The sequence below is a fragment of the Loxodonta africana genome, chromosome 3 (assembly GCF_030014295.1).
Source record: "Loxodonta africana isolate mLoxAfr1 chromosome 3, mLoxAfr1.hap2, whole genome shotgun sequence".
NCBI lineage: Eukaryota > Metazoa > Chordata > Mammalia > Proboscidea > Elephantidae > Loxodonta > Loxodonta africana.
Window position 1 is genome coordinate 175,017,709 of NC_087344.1, and position 26,636 is coordinate 175,044,344.

At 37.4% G+C, this 26,636-nt stretch overlaps 1 protein-coding gene across 2 annotated transcripts in view; it reads left to right on the top strand.

Moving 5' to 3' along the window:
• The first annotated feature begins 11,943 nt into the window (after positions 1 to 11,943).
• The window catches only part of COL11A1 (collagen type XI alpha 1 chain), a 258,624-nt gene continuing 243,931 nt past the window's right edge, over positions 11,944 to 26,636 (top strand). The window contains exon 1 of one of the 2 annotated variants that reach the window (XM_064282480.1): positions 11,944 to 12,354. In XM_064282480.1, the coding sequence (XP_064138550.1) occupies positions 12,249 to 12,354 (106 nt within the window). In that variant the 5' untranslated portion in view covers positions 11,944 to 12,248. The remainder of the gene's footprint in view (positions 12,355 to 26,636) is intronic. The other variant, XM_064282479.1, reaches the window with a different exon arrangement.

Below are 26,636 nucleotides of genomic sequence, written 5' to 3' on the forward strand. Positions count from 1 at the left end.
GACTATGAAATAAGAAATGTCAAAAGTTGGTTGAACTTTTGGCAATCACAGAATTATCATGTTAAACACTTTGACAAAGCTGGAGGTTTTCCTTTCTATTGTAGATGCTTCATTTGCCATGCCTTGATAATGGGAGTAACCTAAATTCATCATTAGTTAGGGGTAACATTCAAAAGTGCTAACTCCAGATCTCAGTCACTTTGCTTGCTATCTATCCTTGGGAATGTTTTCTATGAGAACAAATGATGACCAGTTTGCTCTGCTATCTGATAGGTGACTTGACTCATTGAACGACGTTTTTCTTTCAAAGTTTTTTCAGTTCCTTACTGATAATCAAAGCAGATTATTGCTCTCCTATTTAAAATTTTTGAACATACACTTCTTTTCCTTTTACATTTGTAAATGAAAAGTATTATCATTCCTAGACTTGGCTTATCGTTCATTTTTTTGTTTTTGATAGTAAGGCATTTATTGGTATGTGTAGATATACAGCTGTGCGTCATTGCTAAAATTCTGCTTTAGAGAGTAAAACACCAGTTTGCATCTAATTTGTCAATGTAGTAAAAATTTCTCTGTATTTTACAGTCATTCTAGGTGAATTGTAAGTGGAGGAATAAATATATAATAGTTTAGCAATTCTAGTATTTGTTAAATAAATATTGATTTATCTACATGTGCTCTTTAATTCATTTTTTCTTGCATCATTTGACAAATATTGGCTCTAGCTCCATCTTTCTAAAACAAATATTTGAGGTAGAATGCAGAAAGGAACTAATATCACATCTGTCTGAAAGAGCTTCTAGTACAGTGGAGTAAGCCAAAAATTTAAACTGTAATAAAAAGTACTAACAAAAAAAAAAATTGGCTTGGTTTAAAGTAGAAGATTGCAATAATGATGAGGTAAAGAAATTTGAAAACAGTTAACAGAGGTTCAAGAAAGTTTTTTTTTTTTTAATTTTAGAATAAGAATAGATTTTTTTTTTCTTTTTGGTATTTCTGCATATTCAGTGAAGAGTAAACCTATTGATTGAGTGAGCTAGGCTTGATTGGATGCAATTATAAAGCAAATTTGTTGTTTTCCATCCACGTCCTTGGAAAATCTACTCTTAGTTCATAGTTTTCATCCTTGGAGAATATGCGTAGCTTTATCTGGTCTCTACTTAGCTAAAACAAATCCTTTTTAAAAAACTTATTAATAAACTCTGTCTAATGTAATATTGGTGTAATATTAGTCTCGTAGTGGTTAAGAGCTTGGCTGTTAAACAAAAGGTCAACAGTTTGAATCCACCAACTGTCCCTTGGAAGCCTATGGGGCAGTTCTACTCTGTCCTATAGGGTCACTAGCAGTCAGAATTGACTCAACTGCAATGTCTTTTTTTTTTTTTTACGTGTTATATTAAAACTCCAAATGGCAACAGGTTTGATTTGGTTTTGGTTTATTCAGCTTAGGCCTAACAGGCTGAGCAATTCTCAGGCTATGGTTGGCTTCGGTTTCTCTCATTCTATCTCTTGCCTCACTCAATAGATGTTGAATGGGACCCCTCTGGATTTAAAGATAAAAATGGAGGAAAGAAAGGAGGCTGAAAGTGTTTCACATAATTCAAAAAACTGTAATTTGGCAATGGTTTTATGTAAGTTTTGATTTTCATAGGTGTGTCTAGAAACACTGGTACTTGAAAGTGGGACATTATTTAACAAAAACCTAAAATTTGTGTCATTGACTTTGGAACTAGTCAGCTGAGGGACACAAAGGTAATAACAGGCTATTTATGCATGGAAAAGCAGTGAGGAAATGCCTAGGAGAAGCTGGAGAAAGGGCAACCCATGTTGTATACCAAAAAAAGCCCAAACCCGTTGCCATAGAGTAGATTATAGTGATCAAAAATTAGGGAGACTATCATCTGCAGTAACTATTGGTACCCTGTTGCTGTCCAGTCTATCCCAACTCATGGCAACCCTATAAGTGTAAGAGTAGAACTGCTCCATAGGGTTTTCAAGGCTGTGACCTTTTGGAAGCAGATCATGAGATACCTCTGGGTGAGTTTAAACTACCAACCTTTTGGTTAGTAGTCCAGTGCTTAACAATTTGCTCCACCCAGCGACTCCTCTGCAGTAACTAGGAAAATAAAAAAGTTCATTGACTAATGAGGTTTTCATGGAAATTTCGATGATGTCATTAGATTCTTTGCAGCTGTTTGATAAGGCATTTCAAGAGAGATTAGCTAAAGAGGGAACTATCAGATTTTACAGCAAATATAGAAGGCTTAGAAGTTCAAATCCACCGAACACTCCTCGGAAACTCTCAGTGACAGTTCTACTCTGCCCGGTAGGGTCACTTTGAGCCAGAATGGACTCGTCTGTAATGGGTGTGTTTGTGTTTATTTATTTATTTTTGAGTCTCTTCAGCCAGAAAAAGATTCCAAGGTAAGACATGGCCTGAGGAAAAAGATAAAATTCATGACACGGCCAGCAAAACAACCTGAGTCAAGATCAAGTCAAAGATGTCTGTGAGAGCCTCAGAAAATTTGAAAGTGTGATTTGTATACTCTTTCTTAGCTAAACAAAAAGTCTCCTAAGAATCTTATGGGTATTTTCTCACAGAAAACTGAAATGCCCAAACTAGAATAGAGAAAAGTCTACCTCAGAAAAAATTATGGTTTTAAGGGCTGGAGTGAACCCCAACAAGTTTCAGAGGAAATCCACAAAAAGTTTTAACAAAAATTTTATTAGCAAATGTACCACCAGTTGATTAAAAGGTGTAAAGATAGGCAAAAATGAAAACTGGCTCCCAATTTTCTATGGGCAGGAAGCAAGCTTAGAGGGTTACTCAGCTGCAAACATAGACCAATCTTGTAGAAAAACAAGGATGTCTCTGGGGACACAGAGCCCCAATGGCGGAACCAAGAGCTATAGAAATAATGGATTATCAAATAGCATCAAATAGCATAACTGAGCGATAAGCCAAGAATGGTCCTTGTTTCCTGGGGGAACTGGAAATATGTGCCTAGCTTTATTTCAGAACCCTCCAGAAGGAAACCCTGGTAGCACAGCGTTTAAGAGTTTGACTGCTAAAACCAATAGGTCAGCAGTTTGAGTCCCTCAGGCACTCCTTGGAAACCCTATGCAGCAGTTCTTCTCTGTCCCATAGGGTTGCTATGAGTTGGAATCGACTCAACAGCAGTGGGTTTGGTATTTTTTGGTTTGGGCTAAAGAAGGAGTCCTGGTGGCCTAACAGTTAAGTGCTTGGCTGTCAACTGAAAGGATGGCGGTTTGAACCCACCAGTGGGACTAAAAACCATACGATCTGCTCCAGTAAAGGGTACAGAAAGAAAACCCAACAGGGAAGTTCTACATTGCCAAACCCAACAGGGAAGTTCTACTTTGCCGTACAGTGTCGCTATGAGTCAGAATCAACGTGAAGGCATACAACAACATGAGCTAGTGACTATTCTGTGCTTTCCACTTAGCCACTTTTTGAATGAAAGCTGGGCATAGATAACATGTCTTTTTATTTCACAGGTTTCCAGATCAAGAGGAATTTTATCCCCAAGTCTTAGCAGCATCTGGATATCCTTAAAGACAGGTGGAGTGAAAACTGAGCCAGGTTTTTAAATAATAAAGACAAGTGTCATCTCTGTTCTGTAGAGGTTAAATAGGATGTAATATATTTGTTCGGAGCACTTTATCCATTATCAAAACTGTGAATAATGTTTATAAGGTACTTACCTGAGCTAGCAGGGTAAAGTATGAAGGTGTGTGTGCTTAAAACCTTTCTTATCATCACATGAGCAACTTTTATTTAAGTTGTAATCCGATAAAGACCAATTTAAGATGATACTAAAAAATACAGATGTTGTAAAAAAATACTTTCTGTAAGAAATCACAATTTACTTCCAAAGAAGGACGCTTAATTTCCTAGGTAATTAACTGACATCACAAATAGATTTGTTTATTTCACTCAAGAAGGAGTAAGCCTTTAGGATTTAGGCGAATGTCCTATTCAAATATTCATCAAATCCTTATTCATATAAATATATTTTTTTGAGGATTCCCTCACGGCATTACTTTTGATGTTGGTATAAAAATGAATACATGTTTAAATATGAAGTGGTTTATTATTTATAACCAAAATATTTTAAATCCTAACATGAATTCCTTGATATTTTCCCCCTTCCATTTCTATCCATTTATTGTAATTTACCTAGATATCCTACTTCAAAACTGTTAGGTAGAAATAACAAGGGAAGAAAGTGGAGGCTACACGAATCAGTACTTGTTGGTTGTCATTATCGGAGGTCCTGTGAACATAGACACATGCAGAATTCTTATCATCATGAGGGGAGAATATCTGAAATTGAGGGCATCTGTAACAACACAGCTGATCTTTCTGAAGTTTTGAAACTTTACTTAAATACTCCAATAAATTGTGCCTCAAGAGTTACATCAAACTTTGTTGGATTGTCCACATCCCAAAAGGTTTACTTTTCTTAATGTGTTCAATCTTCTTCCCCAGGTTGGTGGGATCCCCACGGTCTTACCAGGAGCATCTTGGGGATCCAACTCAAGCTTGGGTTTCAGGAGCAAATTGACTCATATTTAAAGTTCCAGTGTTTTAAAATAGTGGACAAAATTACTTAAACTTGCTCTTTTTTTGTGTCTTAATGAAGAATTAATGTGTTCAATTAAGGTAAGTGTGACTGTCTTAGTTATCTAGCGCTGCTGTAACAGAAACAGTACAAATGGATAGCTTTAACAAAGAGAAATTCATTCTCTCACAGTCTAGTAAGCTACAAGTCCAAGTTCAGGGCATCAGCTCTAGGGGAAGGCTTTCTCTCTCTGTCAGCTCTGGAGGAAAGTCCTTCTCATCAAACTTCCTGCCTGGACTAGGAGCTTCACTCCACAGGAACCCCTGGTCCAAAGGACAAATCTGCTCCTGGCACTACTTTCTTGGTGGTATGAGGTCCCCCACTCTCTGCTTGCTTCCCTTTCCTTTTACCTAAGATAAAAAGGTATTGCAGACCATGTCCCAGGGAACCTCCCTTTACATTGGGTTAGGGGATCAGGGATGTGACCTTAATAAGGGTGTTACAATTCCATCCTAATCCTTTTTAACATAAAATTTTCATCACCAAAGGGAGGACAATTACACAATACTGGGAATCATGGCCTAACAGAGTTCACACATATTTTGGGGGGACAAAATTCAATCCATGACAGTGAGCAAAAGCTAATGGCACACAATGAGAAATGGAAACCAAAATATTGAAGCAACAGCGTTGAGTGAGGGTTTCTAACCTCCAAGAAGTTAAAGTCCAGGAAGAGATGTTTACCTAAGCCTTGACATATCGTCTACCTATAAGTTTTTATGTCTTGAATAAAAAGTTTCATGCACGGTACTTATGACTTTAAAGGTGCTCATATTATTTACAGAATGCTGATGTAATTAGGATGAATATTTCTTCTTTTTTAGTACACAGAATTCCTTTTTTTTTTTTTTCCTTCTTGGTAACTCTAAAAAAAAGTTGGATTAAATTCAGTAGTATTTTCCTTCTGTATAGATATTTAAAGTTATAAATTAATTTCAAAATCTAAGAAGAGACTGAGGCCCAAGAGTTGGTATTGGGATCAAAAGCACTCATTTATCTTTAAAAACATTTCTTTTCTTTTAGAAATATATCCACAGGTGTAGGTCTTTAACAGATTCAAATTTCTTTTTAAGGCTTTTAATATGGTCATGAGACTTGCTTCCCTTGTTCTAAGATTTGTAGTACAGAGAATCTTATTCATTTTAATAGCTCATCTATAAGGATATAATATGCCTACTATAAAATAGTAAAAGAAAGATGTAGCACTCTGCTTGTATAAAGATTAGGCTTTGGAAATCCCATGGGGCAGTTCTACTCTGTCCTATAGGGTCGCTGTGAATCGCAATCAACTCAAAGGCACACAATTAGCAACAACTATAAAATACAAAGAAAAAAGTATATATTACTTACAAGGATAGAATTAATCATGGGAGCAGAAGTGAGAAAATATGAGCTTTTCACATATTGTTTCTGCATTCCCAATGTGAACTTTGTCCCAGATCTCATCCTTAAAATGAAACTATTAAAATTGCCACATCCTTACCTCGTGGAGACATTATAAAGGCTAACAAAAAATTCATTAAACATTCTAATTCAAAAAGTTCTTATTAGTATCATGACAAAAGTATTTTGCTTTTAAAAGTATACCCTTATTTTATATTAATATAAAAATATTGCTTGTTTTGTAACTATTTTTAAATTCATATATAATTTTTTAGTCTTTTCTGATTAGTTTTTGAAAATTTTTGAAATAGTATCTATTGTTTGTCCAGCATTGGAATGTACAATAATTTGACCATACCAGTACTGGCAGAAAATATAATATTTGGATGGTTATTAAACACCAAGAATCTGCAAAACAAATTAAGTTGAAGTTATTCAACACAGATGTTTTTAAAATCAGTTTTATATGAATAATAACCATATTAATCCAGCTTTAAATCTTATATCTCATATTTGTGGTAGCATTGAGATAATATATAGAACTGCCATGTAAAAATATGTAAGAATATTGCATATGATTCAGAAATCTGGTTTGTGTATATGAGTCTTCAGATTTCTGAAGCACATGCATTTGGTTTCAGCATTAAATGAATTGGTATGAGTGGTGGCAGCACAAAATAGATTACATACGGCTATCTGGAAAAGATTCGCATTTAAAATCAAGAATATTGACAAATACAATCAGGGTGGATGACTCTGTCAAGACTTCATTGAGGTGGAAAAGCAGATCCCACTTATTTTAGAAAGGTCAATAATGTATTTGGTCATCCAGTTGTCTTTTATTATTTATGCTATGAAATATAAAGTGCCAGAGAAAAATTATTTAGATATTCTCATTTTTCTACCAAATTGTTTTAGAAGTATTTACGGAACCTACTCGACGGCACTGGGTGGTTTTATGAAATGAAAAAAAAAAAAAGTTAAGAATAAATAATCCCTTTTAAGAAGATAAAATCCCTACCTTCAACAATATAAGCCATATTTTATTAGGAAGAGCCAGTGTGAATCTAGACAATACAATTCAGGTGATAATTGGGTCTCTATGTATACAGGGAAACATCCTTGGGAATATACTATTTGTGATTTAGGAGATAATATTGGAGCCATTATTCCCTGTCCTAAAATGGGACCCAAATGGGGCTGGATTCACAAGAACACATCAACTGGGCCTTGAGGTGTAAAGTCTATAGCTAGGACAATCTTGGGAAACATCTTTTAGAGAACTTTTCACATAAACTAATAAAACAGAGCATGAAAGACTCACATACTTTCCACTCTTACCTTTTTCTGTCAGCATTTAGTGAATAGTAAGATTTGTTGGAGAAATGAAGACCCTCCTGACTGTCATTACTGAAACCTGTACCAATGATTATTAAGAAAGATAATTCAAAATGTAGACTCACAGGGATTTGGCAGTTTCTAGCCAACCTGTGAGGTGAAGCTTTCAATGGTTTTGTCCATTTGTAATGTCAATATATACTTATGGCTGTGTAACGTTCCTCAGATTTGGGCAGACAAGACTCTAGCAGCATGGTTGTCCTTTTTCCCACTCTTGTCTATTCTGTAATATTCCTTGGACTGGCAGACATTAGCTCTGCCAGCATGCTTGTCCATTTCCCAAATTTGCCTTTTTGAATACATGCCAAATAAACCTTTCTTTTTGGTTTACTAAACTTTGTGATGCTTTTACCCTAGAACATTGGTATAGTACTTCCTTTATCTATGACATGTGGTTCACTAAAACGTTTAAGATCTTATCTTCTATGTCTAGGGATAGGGGTATGAATGCTGTCCTAAGTCACTTCCTAAAAAGTCAGGTTATATTTTTGGTGACACATATATTCTCAGGACACTCCAAGAGCTTAGTAAATGCCATGCCCATTTAGATAAGAAGAAAAAAGATGCAAAAAGAAAAAGTATCTTGATGTCAAAAAAAAAAAAAAAAAAAAAATCTGAGTTTTTGCCCTGAATCATTCAAATCTGTTCTACCCTTCTATCCTTGATTGGACAATTATGGAAAGGAACTGTGATAACCTCCTATGAACACAGCTAACTAAAAGATATTTTTAACAGGGATGTACACAAATGTACAAGGCCATATTCCTTGCTTGCTTGGGGTTTCTTTAGATTTTATCTTATTTTTGGCCCTTTCTTAAGGGTTGATCTGCCGTCTCTGACTTGGCTTCTTCAACCTTCCAACAGACCAAACATTTCATCTGAGGATTCCGTAGTATCATGGAAATTGGGCTAAATATGGATACCTCTGAAGTTCTGTAAGTTATTTTAGAGCAAAAGTGCCAAAAAATACCCAATCATCACTGTGAGGTTCTTTTGAGCTCGGCTAGACTATGGAAATAAACTTCTCTGTCCCTGTGCCCTCCCCCACTTTCTACAATACAAAGGCCCATCTGTGTGGTAGGAGGGACCAACTCAACTTTTAAACAGAGACTAATCTTCAGCCACTCATACATTAGAAAAACTGTAAAATGAATGTCAAACTGCTTAGTCATTGCCTTCTTAAAATAATTGACCAGAAAAGAGCAATAAAGGCAGATCATTTGGCACAGTAAGAGAGGGGTTACATTCAAAAGCAATTTTCTTTTAAAAGTTTTAAGAATATCTGGTGTGTGCAAGAGTTTTTAAAAATTCTTTTAATTTTCTTTTTTTTTTTCCTCAATACCTTCATATTCAGTAAGTCTAATATGATGCAATAGTTTTAATTACAGTACAATGTTCGGAGACAATGTCTAAAAAATACAAGGACAACAAAAATACTATAGTTAGGAAGGATAAAATATCAGTATGAAAAAAAGATAATGCCAAGTGGTTTAAAAAACGATGCATCTTTTCAAAATTCTGCTATCTAGTGTAACTTCTCTTTCCCCAAATTCTACCTGTAGTAGTGTAAGGCTTTTATAAAGCTCTGTGTACCTCTGACATTCTGCTTGCATTAGGGACATCCAGCAATGGACAGGGTGTCTTCAGCCCTAGTTTGATTACTGAGGTTTCAACACTTGTGACATTGGTTCTAAATCTGGGTCCCGATTCCTAGAGATTTGTGATCCCGAGAGAGATGGATGAGCTTTATACAATGTTTAATAAATCTCCATGGACCCCGAAGGTTGTTTAAGACATTAATGGTTCACTAGTGTTACCTCCCGTCAATTATTAAATTACCATCTCAGAGAAATTGTGCATTTAAAATATTGCTACCAAGGTAGTGATGTTTTTCCTCTAAACTTTTTTCCGTTTTGGTTTTGAATGCCTTGCAATGGGAACTAATTCTACAAAGTTGAACAAATATCTTTCAACATTGCATTTTAATGTGACAAAATAGGAAATGTCAAATCTCTAATTGTGCTTCAAACTAAAGACCTGCGTCAGGCCAAACCGTCATATTCTATTACATTTTGAATCTATGCATAAACAATTAGCAAGGACTGGCTGAAAGGTGGCCCAGGAAACATTGCCACTGCAAGTCTCTCAGTGTGCAGTTTAACATAGTCGAGGTGGATCTCTTCCAGCTTCCCTCTGCTCCCTTTGCTGCTTAGTTTTATCTTCCTTTTTACTGAGTCCATCTTCTGTAAATTCACAGGCAGGTTACTGGGAGGCTTTAGATCTGGCAGCTGGCTACAGGCTAGAGGGGTTAGACATAGTTATTCCTCACCATGAATCTACTGTTTTTTTCCAGAAGCATTAATTCAGACCCAGTTTATGCCTAGCTGGGCAGTGGCCAGAGGAATTCAGACCACAGAGTACAGAGAGCATAAGGTAGTAATAACTCTATTCACCCAAGATACTTTGTCTGAAAGGACTCTTTCACAGTGGTGAGAAGGCCTGAGATGGGACCAAAGGTGGGGCCTGCTAGACTGACTGCATCATTTCGCACCTTCTAGAACCGTATTAAGCCACAGAACTCTCAATAAATCAGGAGAGTTATTGAGAAACAATTTGGAACACCATTTCTACAAGTTCCTGCAAGTACTGTAACTCTTACTAGCTAATGAACTGAGTTAGGATTCTGGCAGCTCCACAAATATGCATTTCTAAACTTTGAATTGATTTCCTTATCTTACATGTTATTAAATTATGACAACAGCTGCATGTTTAAGCAATTTGAAAAGCTAGTTGGGGTATTTTCTCTGCAGCTGATATGGCATCCCAAACTTTTTACCAGAAGCATTGTAATATATAGTGTTTTTGCCTGACAGCTAAGAGGTAAGTATCTTGGTAAGAAAGAGTAGTTCTTTATCACAGTGGCATTTATGTTGAAGGTATTTTCTAGTTACGTTCCTTATTTTATATACCTCTGTTTATATTGTTCAATAATTTCTGATCACTTTCCTTCCAACTTTTAAACTTCATGAAGAGGTCACATATGATCTGACAGGTCATGAAGGATATTTTGATGACATAGAAAGTTGGGTTCCTAAAGATTAGTGACAGCTACAAAACTGAACATAGGTGCTGGGTAAAATTATTTGAGAATCCTTAAGCATTTAAATATCTTGAATGCTCAACACCAGTCCTGGCCAAGGCTTCCAAACTTTGCCAAAATAACGTATTCATTCATTAAACACATCATTGTTGCCGGGCTATTGTATGCTGGCACCTTGTTGGGGTACCCGTCCAGAAAATCTTTCAGAGAGATTCCTTAGGAAATATTAACGAACAGAACACAGCCAATAGGATGGAATAAATTGAACATAAAAAAAAAAAAAAAAAAAACAGGCTAGGGAATATATTCCAGGTTAAAGTGGATTACTTGGAAGAGAGGTAAATAGAGGGAAAATTTAGAACCCTGTTCATCTTCCTAACTTTTATGGCAGAGTGACCATGTTTTCAGCTCTTGAGGCTGAGGGCCATGGCCAGGTCCTTTATGAGGAGGTGTGGGATAGACTCTCGGAGATCTCTAGTAGTTGCTTTTCTTGCCTCGTCTCTCACCCCCTTTCATACACTACCCCTCCTCCCCCGCCCCAGCTGAGGATGAGGACAGAATCTGACGGAAAATTAAATTACTCACCCCTTAATGTCAACTCCCATAAACTTATTTCTCCTCAGTACAGTTGAGCTCTCTATAAAAAAAGCCCCTGAATCAGCCTAGTGCTGAATTTAAGCATTTAAGAAAGCAAGCTCTCAGTTTCGGATCCCGAGGGTGAGCTTCCCTACAAACTCCTAGGTTTTGGTCTCTAGAATCCCTGCATACCACCTTTACCCCTTTCTTTTAATTTTAAGTCTAGAAAAAAAAAAAAAAAGAGAGAGAATGGAAATACTTTTCTGAGTAGGCAGAGCAACGAGTCCGCTGGTTCCACGGCTGCCATAGAAGCAGATTTTTGCACAAGGCTAAGATGACTGCTGCCAGCCCCGGACTCCAGCGGTGTGGCCGATCAGACGCTGGCTCCTCCCCTCCCCCGCCGACGAGGCTAACAGACCGGTGCAAGTAGACAAGTAGCTGTTTTTGTTGAATACAGAAGCTCCTTGAAAACTCTGTGGGCTCCAGGGCTCTCCTGCAATTCCTTTCATTCCCAAAGTGCTGGAGCCAAGCACGCGTCCCCTGTAGCTCCCTCCCATTTCTTTTCGGGGATTTGGGCAGGAGAGGAGGGCGGAGAGGAGTGGGGAGATGGGGGGTGGCCGGTGGGCTGGGCCAGCCCGGAGACCCGATGCTGGGGCAGGGGGAGAGGGGGGCGGGCTCGCGGCCGCCCGAGAGGCGTGTGATTGGGTCTGACCCTCAGCCGGCTTGTCAGTTTCGCCCGGGGTAGGGGGGGCATTAGGAGGGGGGCACCCGCAGGGGAGTGGGCGGGAGAGGGGGCTGCCCAGAGTCTCTTGTCCGGCCCACTGACGGCATGAAGCCTTTAGGGGCGCGCAGTGCTCTCTGCCTTTTGGTTGAAGCCCCTCATCTGCCTTCAGTCTGAAGGCTGGGCCCGGCGGAGGACGGATCGGAGGGTCCCGATCAGTGGGGCCGTCCGAAGAGAGGAGAGGGGCGAGGGGCAGGAAGGAAGCAAACATCCAATTTAAAAGAAAAAGCCCTTTGACTTCCCCCCCCTCCCTCTCCCATGGCTGTGTAGCAAACATCCCCGGCGACACCGTGGAAGGGACGAAGTTGGTCTGCAATCGCGAGTTTGTGGGTCCGGTTCACAGTCGTGAGCACGGGGCTTGGAGATGGAGCGGTGGTCCTCAAGGTGGAAAACGAAACGGTGGCTCTGGGATTTCACCGTAACAACCCTCGCGTTGACTTTCCTCTTCCAGGCTAGAGAGGTCAGAGGAGGTAAGAAAAAATGGATTTGGGGAGGTGGGAGACTGCCGTCGGTCCCTCTTCTTCTGCGCCCCTCCCCCTTTCACCCCTCCTCCTTTCTCCTCCCACCCTCCAAAAACACTTCCCTTAAATAAAATCCAGATTGTAGCAGCCACCAGGTTGGAAGTGGAGACTGGAGAGAGAGATGGATGTAGGCGAGATAGTAATGGGAGAGGAGGTAGCAGGAAAAAAAAAAAAAAAAAAAAAAAGATCTGTCAGGCACAGAGCCTGCTGAAATGCCCTTCATCACTCAAGCCTCTTTGAAAAGAAAAAAAAAATATTACCTTGAACACAAGGGCAGTTGTACAAAGCTTTTGTCTGAAGAGCAGTCCTTAGACGCCTCTTTGAACACATCTTCTGGTTTGTTCAGATTCTTACAAATGGAAATATCTTTTTAAGGGTGAGTCGAGGAGAAAATATAGAGAGAGGGTATAAAATGAACCGTGATAAAGTTCTTTGTCTTGAACAAAGTGAGGAAAAAAAAAAAAAAAGGCTGTTTTTACTCTTTGGGGTATAGGGGAAACCAGGAGGATGGATCTAGAAGATTAAGAACACTTTTTGTTTTTGGCATTTTGAAGAGATCTTAAATGGAAAAATTGGCAGACTGCAAGGAAGCACGTTAGAGTGGGTTCAAGATATGGGAGAGAACACTTTTCCCTGGATTTCAGTCCTCTGCTCCCCTCTATGACCCCCTCCCCCCTTCTTCTTGCAGGTTGGACGTGCAGTTCTCTTGGAGAATGATGAAACTCAGCAAGCGATTGGGATGGGAATGGAGGAATAGGGGTTGGGAGGGGAGGGGGCGTGGGATGGGGTGGGAGCGGAGCGGTAAGAAAACGTTCCTACGTGGCACCACCAAATATTCAATGACCAGACCTGCTCTGAAGACTGCAGCCCTGTCAGTACCCAAGGAAGGATGGTGAAGTTACTCCTCCCCTAGGCGTCCTCCCTCCTTTTCCCCCTCCCTTTCTCGCAAAAGCCTCTGACTGGAGCGGTCCGTTAGGTGCTGTAGACACGGCTGGCGGGCAAACGCCTCTGGAGTTCTGGAAGCCCAAGCAGCTTAGAGGGGAAAGGCAAGTTCTGTCAGAGGAAGTGCAGAGAGGAGCTGCGGCTTAGAAAGGAGGATGATGAGGACAGGCTGATGGAGAAAAAAATACAGTCAACCCCAAATAGCGCAGGTTTTGGCAGAAACCCGAGGCTCTGGTCTTGGGTCTAAAACGTCAACATCTGAGTTCTTTGTAAAGTTAAGTTAGCTCTCCTTAAGACCAGACTCTGCGAAAGCGGTCCGTATTCTTCCCTTCTGGTTCACTAGACTCTGCGAGAAGGGTCTGTATTCTTCCCTCATGGTTCACCTTCCTGAGTGGCAGGAAGTGTGGATCATTCCTCTGTAGCAGTGTGTTCTGAGCCTCTTTAGGACTATATTTGGCTTTGAAATGAGTTATATCAATGATAAAGAATTGACTCATCCTCTTCGGTATTTTCAAGGATAAGTAAGAGAGCCCTTGAAAGTGGAATCCTTTTTAAAAGTTAGCATCTTACCTTTTTTACCTGGTCACCAGTTGAATTTGTCAATTCTGTCAGCAGTTCTGCCCTCTGCTGGTTTTATTTATTATTTGGAATTCAGGGATCTGCCATAGTAAAAATCCCTCTCACTGCAGAAATGTTTGAAAGGACACTGGACTGAAGGAAGGGACATTATTTCTTTATCAGCATGTCACATTCACATGTGGCCAAGGGTATCGTAATTTCAGCTATTTATTTAAAAATATAGAAACCATGACAGTAATCTGTGAGCGTAGATGAAATATAAACTCAAGAGACACCATTATATAAATTCAGGTATTATTTCGCTGAAGGCATTTGTTTCTCTTCTACATTAAATCTTTTTGTAAAGCACTGAAGTAGCAGAAACAATCAAATATCTACACTTCTGACACCTAATTTCCTTTTTCCATTCCTGCCACACACCCAAATCACTTTTAAACAAACATTTCAGTATTGCAACAAATAAATGGTAGGCCCATCCCTATTTTATAAAGTCAAGTAACGTGAGAAATAGCAAAGTTTAAAGACCAGATGTTGTGGAGTTTCTGTCATTTCTGATGAAATGTCTTGAAAGTAATAAGATAGTTAAATAGACATACTGTAAGTTTTTGTTTTCGGTCAAGTTGCTGGTGCTTATTGCTTAGTGGGAAGCCACATGTTTACTTAAACCTACTTCATAGGAATTTCTGTAATTTAATAAACATAAAAAATGAAATAATAGTGTGTTCATGTTTAGAAAGGGAACACTAGCTTCAAAACCTGAACCTACCATACAAGGGAAATAAACCCAGTTTCCAGTTTTAATATTTCAGAATTGCAGTTGAAGTAACAATCAGTAGGATTTACATTGATTGTAAAAGGCAATATACGCTACCATCATACCAAGACTTACTGATTTCACTGAGGGGCAGTGGTGTGGTTTTGTTGCTGAACCAAAGACAATTTTAAAAAGCCTATTTTCACATAAAATTTGTTTTTCTTGGAGGCAAAACATGAAGCCTTAAGAAGTTCTGTGTTCCTAATAAAGTTAGACTCTAGGGAAAGCATAGTTTAGGATCCTGTGGCATCTCATCTTATGGAGAAAGTTGCTTGGAAGTGAATGGATTAAAAGAAAATTTGTGATCTCACACATGTCATATTATTTTAATTTGAAAATTCAAATTCTATAACTTGGAAATAGTTACCACACTTACTCAAAATTGTTAATCTTTACTATGATTTAGTATGAAAAAAAAAACTAGGTGTATTTTTTAATATATACATTTAGATTAACTTCAATTTTATATTTCATTTATTTTGCTGTGGTTAATAAATCAGTTATCTCAAGAATTTATTAATATTTTGTCAGTCCATTACTTTTAATATGTATGACCTAGGATTTACCTGGGGTTCACAGTGATTACACTGTGATTGTGTTAAGATAGATGGCTTTATGTAAGAGTTTTAAGTAAGATTTAAGCTATAATTGAGTACTTAGGAAAAATCATATCTAATTGGACCAATTTTTACTAATTAAAATGGCAGCCAGCTTTGGGCAGTTAAACCTATACTGTGTCTTGCAAAATGTTGGTCAATTTTAGGAGGAACTTTAAAAAAGTTGTTGGTATTTGGTCGTGAGCCCTGATGAAGAGTTGTTTTGAGTGCCCAGGATCAGCAGGTGAAATGGTACTGGCTTCCAGAGTATGTGCTAACCCAACCTTGCAAAGAGATCAAGTTTGCCTTTTGGTTACTTAGTTAATCAGTTAAAGATCAGATATGCTTCTGATAACAAATGCAGCTTTTTCTGGGCTTATTAATATTGTCACCATTTTTTAAAAATTCAATAATAAAGAATAATAGGTAATTTATGAGAAGCATCTTCATGCAAGTTTTATAAAGATAATCTCAGTTTAGGTGACACATATATAGTCAGTTAATTATAGACATTTTCACCTAAGTGCCTGTTAGTTTTCAAATTAAGTTTGTCAATATCTAAAAGTAACAATTTGTTTAATAATTACCAGTTAACTGAGGGATTACCTTATAATAGGTAGTCTCTGAGGTAATAACATTTTCATAGTTTTAAAGAAAATTGTGAAAATAAGAAATGTGTCTGGACACTTATAATTTATTGATAGAATTTGTCTAGGTTTAGCGTTTACCTCAATTTGTGACTAAAATGGAAGAACCACGACGTTGGTGTTCAAGTTGGTATCCCTAAAAATACAACAGGGTAAACATGACTCCATTTGAGATTTCTGTATGACAAAGTCTAAATAGTTGCCGTTTTCTAAAAATCTTTGCTGCTTTTCAGAGACAAACCCTCTTTACCCTGGTTAATATTTTGAGGTGCTGACTATTGAGTGATAATGAATGGACTCAAATCAAGCTCGACTGACAGTGTCTGTGTAATAAAAAGTTGAAATTTTCAGGGAAAAAAACACTTTTTTTTAAGATGAGATTTATTTAGAGAATGCTATAGCTGGGGATGATTATAGAAATTACAAGTCCATCCTACCTTATCGCTTTACTAATGAGGAAACTGAGGCACAGAAAATTGTTAGCTAAGTATTCTTTCATATATAAATATCCGTATATAAAGTTTTTCTGAGGGATAGGACAAAGATCTGCAGTAGTGATGAAAATATCTTAAAATAACAGAAGTCTGAGATTTACTGAATGGTTAAATATTGCCTAAATTTATATGTGCTGGAGTTTGAGAATCCATTGAGAAGGTGGATTGAGTGAAAATGGCTGGTTTAGAGAAAATCAGATAGAATATATAGAATGCATTTTAATATTTCTCAAATTTCTAAATTTAAAGAGGGTAAATTTTTATTATTTGTACCCTTAATGTATTTATGTGATTCTATAATATTGTTTCCATCAGGGTAGAAAGTGTAGTAGCTTTTAATATATATTTTTGTATATATTTGGTGCTGGATTGAGAACACAGTTTTTTATCCTCTTTAAATCTAGTAATGGAGGTCTAGGTGTAACTTTGACTTTTCAAGAAGCTAAGGAAATTAGACATTTATTTCGAATAGGGCAAGTATTATCAAACTTCTCTTCTTTTTACAGAAAAGCAAAGACATTTAGATGGATTGCATTATATAAAAAAAAATATATAGATTATACTTATTGATATATTTTTTATCAATCAACCAGATAATGAATTATTACTTGATGTGCAGTGTGTGTTTAACTGTCATTTGTTTCCCAAATAAGTAACCCTCTTTGTGGAAAAAGTAGGAGAGAACTTAATAGTGTAAAGTCTAATTATTATTATTTTATTTTGTCAAAGCATATCTTTTACTTCCGGAATAAACAAGTAGTTAATTTATAGGGAAGTCCTTGGTGTTAATGGGCTTCCATGATTTTTCGGAAACGACTCGATGGCACTAGTTTTTTTTTTTTTTGTCAACAGCTATGACAGGTTTTAGTACCGCATTTGGAATTTTCAGAAATGAAAAAAGAAAAATTCAATTTTATTTCTCAGTATTTATTTCTAGAAACCCAACCTTCAAGACCTAGTATTTTTTTTTTTACCAGAGATGAGTCTTCTCATCTTTAGGGAAAAGCTGTGCATGTCCTCAGCTTCCCTAAGAAAATGCCTTAGACGCTAGTATTTATATTCATGATTAACTCTGAATAATTTACATCAACATGGTGTTTTAGAAATATTGAGCCATGCCCATCATTTTAGGCAATTTTATAATGATTACATTTAGGTATTCAAAAGTTAGAATTTTACTGAGTCCTAGATACACTTTTCTTTCCTTCCTACCATTGGAGAAGTCATTAAGGGCAGTTGGTGTAATCATTAGGAATTCAAGACAAGTGCAGAGTGGGGTCAGAGAGCTGCTCTGCATTTCTGCTCTTAACTCCTGCGTGTCTCTCCTTTAATTCTGGGGAAATGTGACCTGAGCTGGGAGTGCTGAGAGGAAACCAAACTGTTTCTTTTTTTTGACCATTGAAGTTTTGTTTTTGAGCAAAGAAGAGAGAGAGGTATACACAGATGTTGTAAAAAGTAAAGGCAATTTTCAGTGTAGTTTTTCACCTGTAGTTTTAGCGAGTGCAGTGTTCACCTACCTGCCTAAATTTACTTTTCCCTTCAGATTTCATTTGCAATTTAATTCAAACCTAAAGTTTTGGGATTTTTTTCCTTGATTGCCTTCTACGTTAGGATGCATCTGGCGTACTTGTTTCTCCTTCTTTCAAAACTCTAATATGATTTTATTTTCATAGGTAAGTGGAATATTTTCTACTTTCACGTCAGGATTCAACATGAGTAATACTAGCTCTGAAGAGAAGATGAAAGACAAATTTTAAGTGATTTAACAAGTAATATCTATTTATCAGTTGCAGTCTTTGGCTTACTACTGACTTGGCTAGTGGTTCTTTAGACATTGGCTGATCACCAGACCTACTGTTATCTGGTAAAATAAACTCTTTGCTTGCTGCGCATGGAATTAGAGACAGTGCTATTAATTTAGGAGAAAGAACTCAGAGAAAAGAAAGGTTATCATATTTCAGAGTAAGAGACCAGCTTAAATACTACTTGACAATTGAGAACTAAAACAAACCTGTGTAAAAGTGCTTTAGCACAATCAACTTTTGCAATCCCCTCAAACCTTCTTTTTTTTTTTTTCTAAGAAAGCATTTCTTTCTTATTTTAACCAAATTTAATTGCTCTTGAATGGCTCTCTACAGGCAAATGAAGGTCTCTATTCATAGCGCTTGAGCGCATAGAGTGTCAGTGGGAGCTTCCTTCCTCTGTCTGGCTGGTAAACTGACATCCGGGTTTGAAGGAATGAACCTCAAACTGTGTGAGGTAGTTGGCTTCCCTTCTTCACTCAGATTTTCTCTTGACTAGGCTAAGAGGCTGTAGTGCACTTTCATACTTTTTGCTCTCAGAATAGCTCTGCAGAGGAAGAAGAGCTGTAAAAATGAAAGCGGTGTCTTTCCTTGACTTTTCTACATAGACTACAGTCTAACAGGGGAGCATAGTTTACCACTGGCCGTCACTCTTTCTTTTGAACACTGTAGAGTCTTCCAAATACTTACTGACTTTGAGGATAACTTTATTGTCAAATCGCTGAGCATGAAGTACTCTTCCGGATGTGGCCCCTCTGTCCATTCTCATCTCCAGCCATTTCCCATCTCTCATGATCTCCACTCCCAATCATCCTGCACTACAGCCACATGAAACCTTTTGCCTATATTTTCCCCTGTCTTTGAACACACTGTTCCCTCTCCCTGGAATAGCTCTTCTCTTCATTTCCCTCTAGTAAATACCTTCGCATACTTCAGGATTTAGCTCGAATGTCACACCACCATGAAACTGTTCCTCATCTCCAACTATATGACATTCTGGAAAAAAACAAAATTATAGAGACAGTAAAAAGATAAAGGGTTGCCAGGGATTCAGGGAGAGGTGGGGAGGATGAGTAGGTAGAACAAGGGGCATTTTAAGGGCAGTGAAATTACTCTGCATGATACTGTAATGGTGGCTACATGACATTATACGTTTGTCAAAATCTGTAGTACTAAGTTCTAACTACTTTTCCTGTGGCATTTCATTTCATTCTGATAATTGTCCTGAAGATAAGTTAATATTGAAATTCCAGTTTTACCCATAAGGAAAGCAAAAAACAGAGAAATTAAGTATCTTGCCTTAGGTCACACAGCTAGTAAGTGGTAGATTCAGAATTTGAACCTAGAAAATCTTGCTTCAGAGCCCTTGATTCTGATTACTCATCCATGTTTTTGATTAGCGTTAGAATGCTTTTACACTGACAATAAACATCAATGAAATTACTCCGGTTCCCTGCCTACCATGGGGCCAGAATGCACAGTATATGACATAGTCGCTATTTAAGTTATTAATTTTCTTCTTACTTCAGCCAGCAGACAGAAACAAGGTTAAAATCTATCTAACTGGAAACCCTAGTGGCATAGTGGTTAAGTGCTCTGGTTGCTAACCAAACGGTCGGCAGATCTAATCCGCCAGGCGCTCCTTGGAAACTCTATGGGGCAGTTCTACTCTGTCCTACAGGGTCGCTATGAGTCGGAATCGACTCAACTGCAATGGGTTTGTTTGTTTGTTTTAAACTTGAAGTCGTGTGAAAGTTTGAGGACCTCTTCTTGTCATCTTGTTAGTAGTGATTATCTTCTCCTTCCTCCTTTTTATACATTCTTTCTGAAAGTAAAAGAATTGGGACTCTCTCTAGTTTTCTTCTTCTGGAAAAGAGTTTTGTACATCTTTCCAAAGGTACCACTAAATAATTGTAGCTAATGATTGATTATAGTACCTTTAAAACTGTGGTTTGCTCTAAGATGGTAATCTGACAGAGAAAAATACCACATGAGGTGGTATTTTTGCTTTGACAGCAGCATAAATCATCATTTCACTTGTCTAGTGGTGAGGAAGAAAAGAAAGTTTAATCAAGAATGGTATCAATCTGGAAAATTGTGAATTAGAACTAAATATTCATTTTTGAACCTCTCATCTCAGTTTTACATGTTATTGGAGATTAATGTTCTGACTCAGCTTGAATGATTATTAGAAATAATGGGCTATTTATCTATGTCTGTATATTGCTTTATGATTATTTTAGTAAACTAATTCTTCATTTAGGTTAGAAAGTAATTTATATATCATACACATAGTTATTACATTATGAATCAAAGTGTATATAAAGTTTCAAGTGCTTAGAAAGATAAATAGACAGTAGTTGTAGAATCATTTTAGAAAAAAAAGTTATGTTTTATAGCCTCTTCATATCCAGGACAGTTATCTTTCTGTTGCATTGACTGTGTCCCAAGCCCCTAGACAAACCCCGGTGGCGTACTGGGTAAGTGCTACAGCTGCTAACCAAAAGGTCAGCAGTTCGAATCCACCAGGCGCTCCATGGAAACTCTATGGGGCAGCTCTATTCTGCCCTATAGGGTCATTATGAGTTAGAATCGACTTGACGGCAATGGGTTTTTGGGTTAAGCACCTAGACCCGAGAATGTCACTTAGTAGATAGCCAGTAAATCTTTACTGAATTGAAATGAGGTGTTGGTTTCAGCTCTAATGACTTGCTTTTGAATAACTTAACTAAAGACCTGAGATGTATGGTTATGCGCATTGATTACTGCCAATGTCTACAGAAGTGTGAAGCAACCTCTGCTGATAATTCCGTGACTCCCTGAAAATTTCCGTCTCTGTTTTACCTCCAAGTCTTTGTACAAGTGATGTCTTCCACCTTGAGCACTGTCTCATTCTTCTGGTTTGGCCGACCATTGCTTTTTACTCAGGATTTAGATATCTGTTCTGGGAATACCTCTCCTTAACCATGAAGACTTTGGTAGTTGACACTGTATAACATCCTCAAAACTTACTGTACTTACCCCAAACTCTATTGCTTATCATAGAATATAATTAATGCTACAATGAAAACAGGGACTGCATCTTTTTCACCTATTTAAGAGAATGGGGCATCTAGCGCTATACCTGAAGTATAATAGGTATATATAATAGGTAGCCAATAAATATTTCTTGAACGAATGAATGAGTGAATGAACTCACAAGAGATTTTCACTAATGTCAACAGGAGAGAGATAATCAGCCTTAGTTTAGTGCCACAGTCATTTCCATTCCCAACCTTGAGGCCTTTGATTGAGCTGATTTGGTATGGATTCCGGGTATATGTGCTTTATACAATGCCACAGGTAATTTTGATGCACAGACAGGAGTTTACAGACCTCTGTAACAGGAAATACATATATCTGAAAGTGGGAGTATGCCTAGTATGTATAACAAGGCACCGAAACTCAAGTGAAAGGGTATGCATCTGCTTATGTGTAGTGGCTCTGCAGGAACCAGCTTGAGCAGATGTGTTGATTGTCATACAAATAATGCTTCCTTTTAACCCTCCTTCTCAGAGCATTCCATAAAGTAAAGAGCAATGAAGGTAGTTCTTTTCAATATTAAAATCAAATGGTTATATTAAATATATAATTTTAGTTTGATAGGGATCTTTTCTAATAGCCTTGGCCATTTGTAAACAAGAAATACTGTACTTCTCAAATATCACGTTTGTCACCTGGGTTTTGTTCTTTCCTTTGCCATCCTCAGAGCTGTAACATTATTATGTTATGACATTTTATATAATATTATTCCTAACATAATAATAGCATGTGTACTATTATGACATTATTTCTGCTTTCAACTTTCAGTTCATATAAACTTTTATGATTTGAGAAAGTTCAGGGTTGAGACTGTTCAATAACCACAGAAATTAAATAACTGTCTTCTACAAAAGGAGACTTGGTGGCACGGTGGTTAAGCACTCAGCTGTCAACTGAAAGGTCAGTGATTCGAACCCGCCAGCTGCTCCATGGGAGAAAGATGTGGCAGTCTGCTTCTGTAAAGATTTACAGGCTGGCCCTATGGGGTAGTTCTACCCTGTCCTCTATGGTCACTATGAGTTGGGATCAACTGGACGGCAATAGGTTGGTCTTCTACAAACCTCCGCTGTGTTAGGTGATATGGTTACAAAGAGAGTATGCCAATCTCTATTCTCACAGAGTATATTTGTTACTAGAAGAGTTACAGTGAAAAGTTAATACACTCAATCATTTAGTCATTCAACAGATAAGTATTCAATTTCTATTATGGATTCATGCTAGGGGCTAGGCTCATTCATTCATTCATTCATTTGTTGAATTTTATATTCAATGGGTTCATGTTAGAGACTAGGCAAAGTTATATACACTTTTGCCTTATGGAGCTTATGGTCTACTTGAGGAAATAATCATTAATCAAATAGTCACACAAGTAAATGGAAAACTACTACTATGCTTGATACTTGGAAGGAGAGGTACGAGATTCTAGGAAAATGCAGAACAGAAGCTCAGTGAGGTCTTAGAAGGCTTCCTTGAGAAAGTAACAATTGAATATGGAAGAATAAACTGAAGTGAGGAAGAAAAGGTATTCCATGTCTCAAGGTCTGTGGCAAAAAGGAGAATGACACCAAAATGGACATTAAGAAGGGGAGTGTAGCTGGAAAAGAATACATGGAGTGAAACGTATAATTTAAGATGGAGCTGGGGAAGTGGGCATCAGCTACATAAAGCAAGACCATCCGGATGTATTTTTCTACGTAGCTTGGAACCATGTGACTAAGTTCAAAGTACAGGGAGACTGCTAAATTGGCAAGATCAGTGCATACTTTGATATCTCTCTACACTTAGTTCCGCTTGATTGCAACCAGAGGATCCTATCATGAATAACCAGGGAGCTGGGACCATCCTACTTTCTCCATCATAGCTAACACACTATCAAGTCACTTGGGAATGCCAACAGTAATCAGTGCATTTAAATCACACTTGATAAACTTGAAAAATACATGAATGAATAATATTTCTTTTATAAGGGAATGCATTAAGCTAATGTGTTTATATATTTGTAAATTCTGTTGTAAGATTAAGAAGTCATCTAAAATTTCTAAATCTTCTGGGATTGTCCTTGATATTGCTAAAATTATAACACTTTTATAATGTAAATTATAAATAATAACTTTTGTTTCTGAGGATTAATGTATTTGATCATGATCTCTGTCTTATTTATTTGAGAGAACAAAGTGTTGATTGTCAACATTTTTAAGTCATAAAGATTTTTTTCAGGGGGAGTCATATCAAATCGAGGTTTAAAAGAACCGTGCCATTAATGAAGTCACTTATGGCTGTAAATAATATTGATAGGCTGTCAACTCCCAGAATTTTATTTCCAGCCAGATCATTCCTCTCAACTCTACACTCATTTGCTCAACTGTCTTTTCAACCATTTGCAATGAGATTTCTTAAGTCATGTCAAACTTAGCATGCCGAAAACTGAGTTGCAGAACTCCCGTCCTGAAACCTGTTCCTCTAACCAGTCATCCTCATCTCAGTTAATGGCAACACAATCTGTCATAATGTTCGGGCTAAAAAATTTAGAGACTGCTTTGACTCGTTTTCCCCAATACCCACATCCAACCTATCAGCAACTCCTGTCTGCTCTACTTTCAGAATATATACAGCAACTGACCCCAGTGCTTTATGTCTCAGTCCAAGAAGACATCACTCATTGCCGTTGCCTCCTAACTGCTCTCTGATCCCACCCCATTGCCTCTATACTCTGTTCTTAACACAGCAGCCACTGTGATTGGAAAAAAAAAATAAGTTGGTTCAAGCTACTCCTCTGTTCCAAAACTCCCAATGGCTCTTCATTTCACTTGGAGTAAAATCCAAACTCCTTCCGTGATCTCACAGGACCTATACAATCTGACTTCCTCTTCCCCTCACACTTGCCTCTCTGATCTCATCTGTTAAAACCCAAACCAAACCTGTTGCTGTCCAGCTGATTCGATCTCATCTATTATACCTGTTTTTTTTTTTTTTTTCCATTTGCCGGAGACATTTGTCTCCTTGTATTTGCTGAACATGCTGGGCCAACTCTTGTCTCAGGTTCTGTTCACTTGCAGTTCTCATTGCTTAGGGTACTGTTCCACAAAACCATCAGGATAGAGCAATCTCATGACCTTTAGGACTTTGCTCAAACATCATTTTCTCATTGAGGCCTTTCTGGTCCTAATAATTAACGCTTCCTGTATTCTTTTATTTTTCTCCTTTGTATTAATCAAATATTTGTTGTGCATAAAATAATGAGCTATTTAAATTAAAGATAGATATTTTGTTGTAATGCTTTACACAAAATGTAAAATAATTTTAGAGTAAAAATTTGGTCTTAAATTATTTGAGTAGCTCATGGACTGTATTTATCCAAATAGTTTCATTTCACATGATGAGACATAGTATGACTTGGCCAAATCCCACATAGTAAAACATTTTATTTATTTGATGAACATTGCACAGTGAACATTGAGCCAGCTACTTTAAGAGGCTACAAAACAACAACAAAAAGATCAAACTCACCACTGAGTTGATTCCAACTCATGGCAACTCTATAGGACAGGGTAGAACTGCCTTGTAGGGTTTCCAAAGAGCAGCTGGTAGATTCAAACCGCCAGTCTTTCGGTTAGCAACTGAGCTCTTGTGTGGAAATGGTATTAGGAGTTTCTACTTTATTTCTCTGGCACAACTGAGCAATGATATAGGATGTGTAGTTAGAATGCAGATGGGAAATAGTCCCAGCTGAAAACCTGTTGTTGTCGTTAGGTGCCATTGAGTCTGTTCTGACTCATAGCGGCCCTATGTATAACAGAATGGAACACTGGCCAGTCCTGTGCCATCCCTACATTTTTCTTGATGAAAACCTTATGGAGCCCCAAATAGCTAAAGCAATCTTGAAGAAGAATAAAGTAGGAGCACGTGTGCTGATTTCAAAACACAATCTAAAGCCTCAGTAATTAAAATAGCAATCGTTGTTATGCGTGAGCCCATTGTTGCGGCCACTATGTCAATCTGTCTCATTGAGGGTCTTCCTCTTTTTCACTGACCCTCTTCTTTACCAAGCATGATGTCCTTCTCCAGGAACTGGTCCTTCCTGATAACATATCCAAAATATGTGTGATGAAGTCTCTCCATCTTTGCTTCTAATGAGCGTTCTGGGTCTGCTTCTTCCAAGGCAGATTTGTTTGTTCTTCTGGCAGTCTGTGGTATATTCAATATCACTCACCAACACTACAATTCAAATGAAAACCTAGGAAATAATAATTACAGATCAGACCTTGTCCAGGAAATGTACACACATGTACAAATGTATTTAGTGTTCCTCACTGAAATCTGAATCCAGGACCCTTAATCTTACAGATTTCTCTCAACTCCTGTGTAGGTCAGAATGAGAATAATAGTCAATTGGTGGGATGTGAATACAATTGATTTTGATGGAAGTCATACCTTTTCTATTATTTCCACTTATATTTCACTATGTATTTTTTCCATCTTTCTAATTATGAGTATCATTGTACATTTGAATTATTAAAAATTTGGCATTTTCATGGAATTATAAGCAAGCATATTTACATTTAATTATCAGATTTCTGTTTTCTAAAAAGGCAATACCAACAGGCTTATTAAGTGCTTAGTTTGATGAAGTTACATGTTTCCTAAAACTACAGATTACTGTTTTATCTGTTCATGCCATTCTCAGTGTGATGCTGAATATCAAATATCTGCATTTTCCAAAATGCCTATCAAATTTTGGGCTTTGAGATGTTTGGATTTATTTTATTCATATACATTTTTTCCTATAGGAAAATACATTTTGTAAATACTCTCTTATTAGTGGCTGAGCGTATTAACTGATTGTAGAACACATTAGGGAAAAATGGACTCTAAATAGCATTAGGGAACAATTCTCATGTCCATGAATATTTAGACTGTACACTATAAGGGCACCTTATAAATATAATCTTACAATTTATGAATCTTAAGATTAGGCAGCTCATTTCTCCCATTTTGTGCTTTTTCTCACTCTACAGATTAAATTGCAAAATACACACTAGAAGTGTGGTAGTTTCAGCTACAAAGGGTTGTGTTAAACCATAGGCAGTTTATGTGATCTCTGTTGACATTGTTTGCACCTGGTAGTCATTTAAATACAATCTTCCGTGCCTTTTTAAAAATTGGAGAATTTATGTCAATATGTTTAATTACATAATACTTCATGTTGTTTATAATACAGGTTTGGTCTGTGGCACATGTGCATTTGAAGTAAATGAAGGATGGTGTCAGAGGAAACA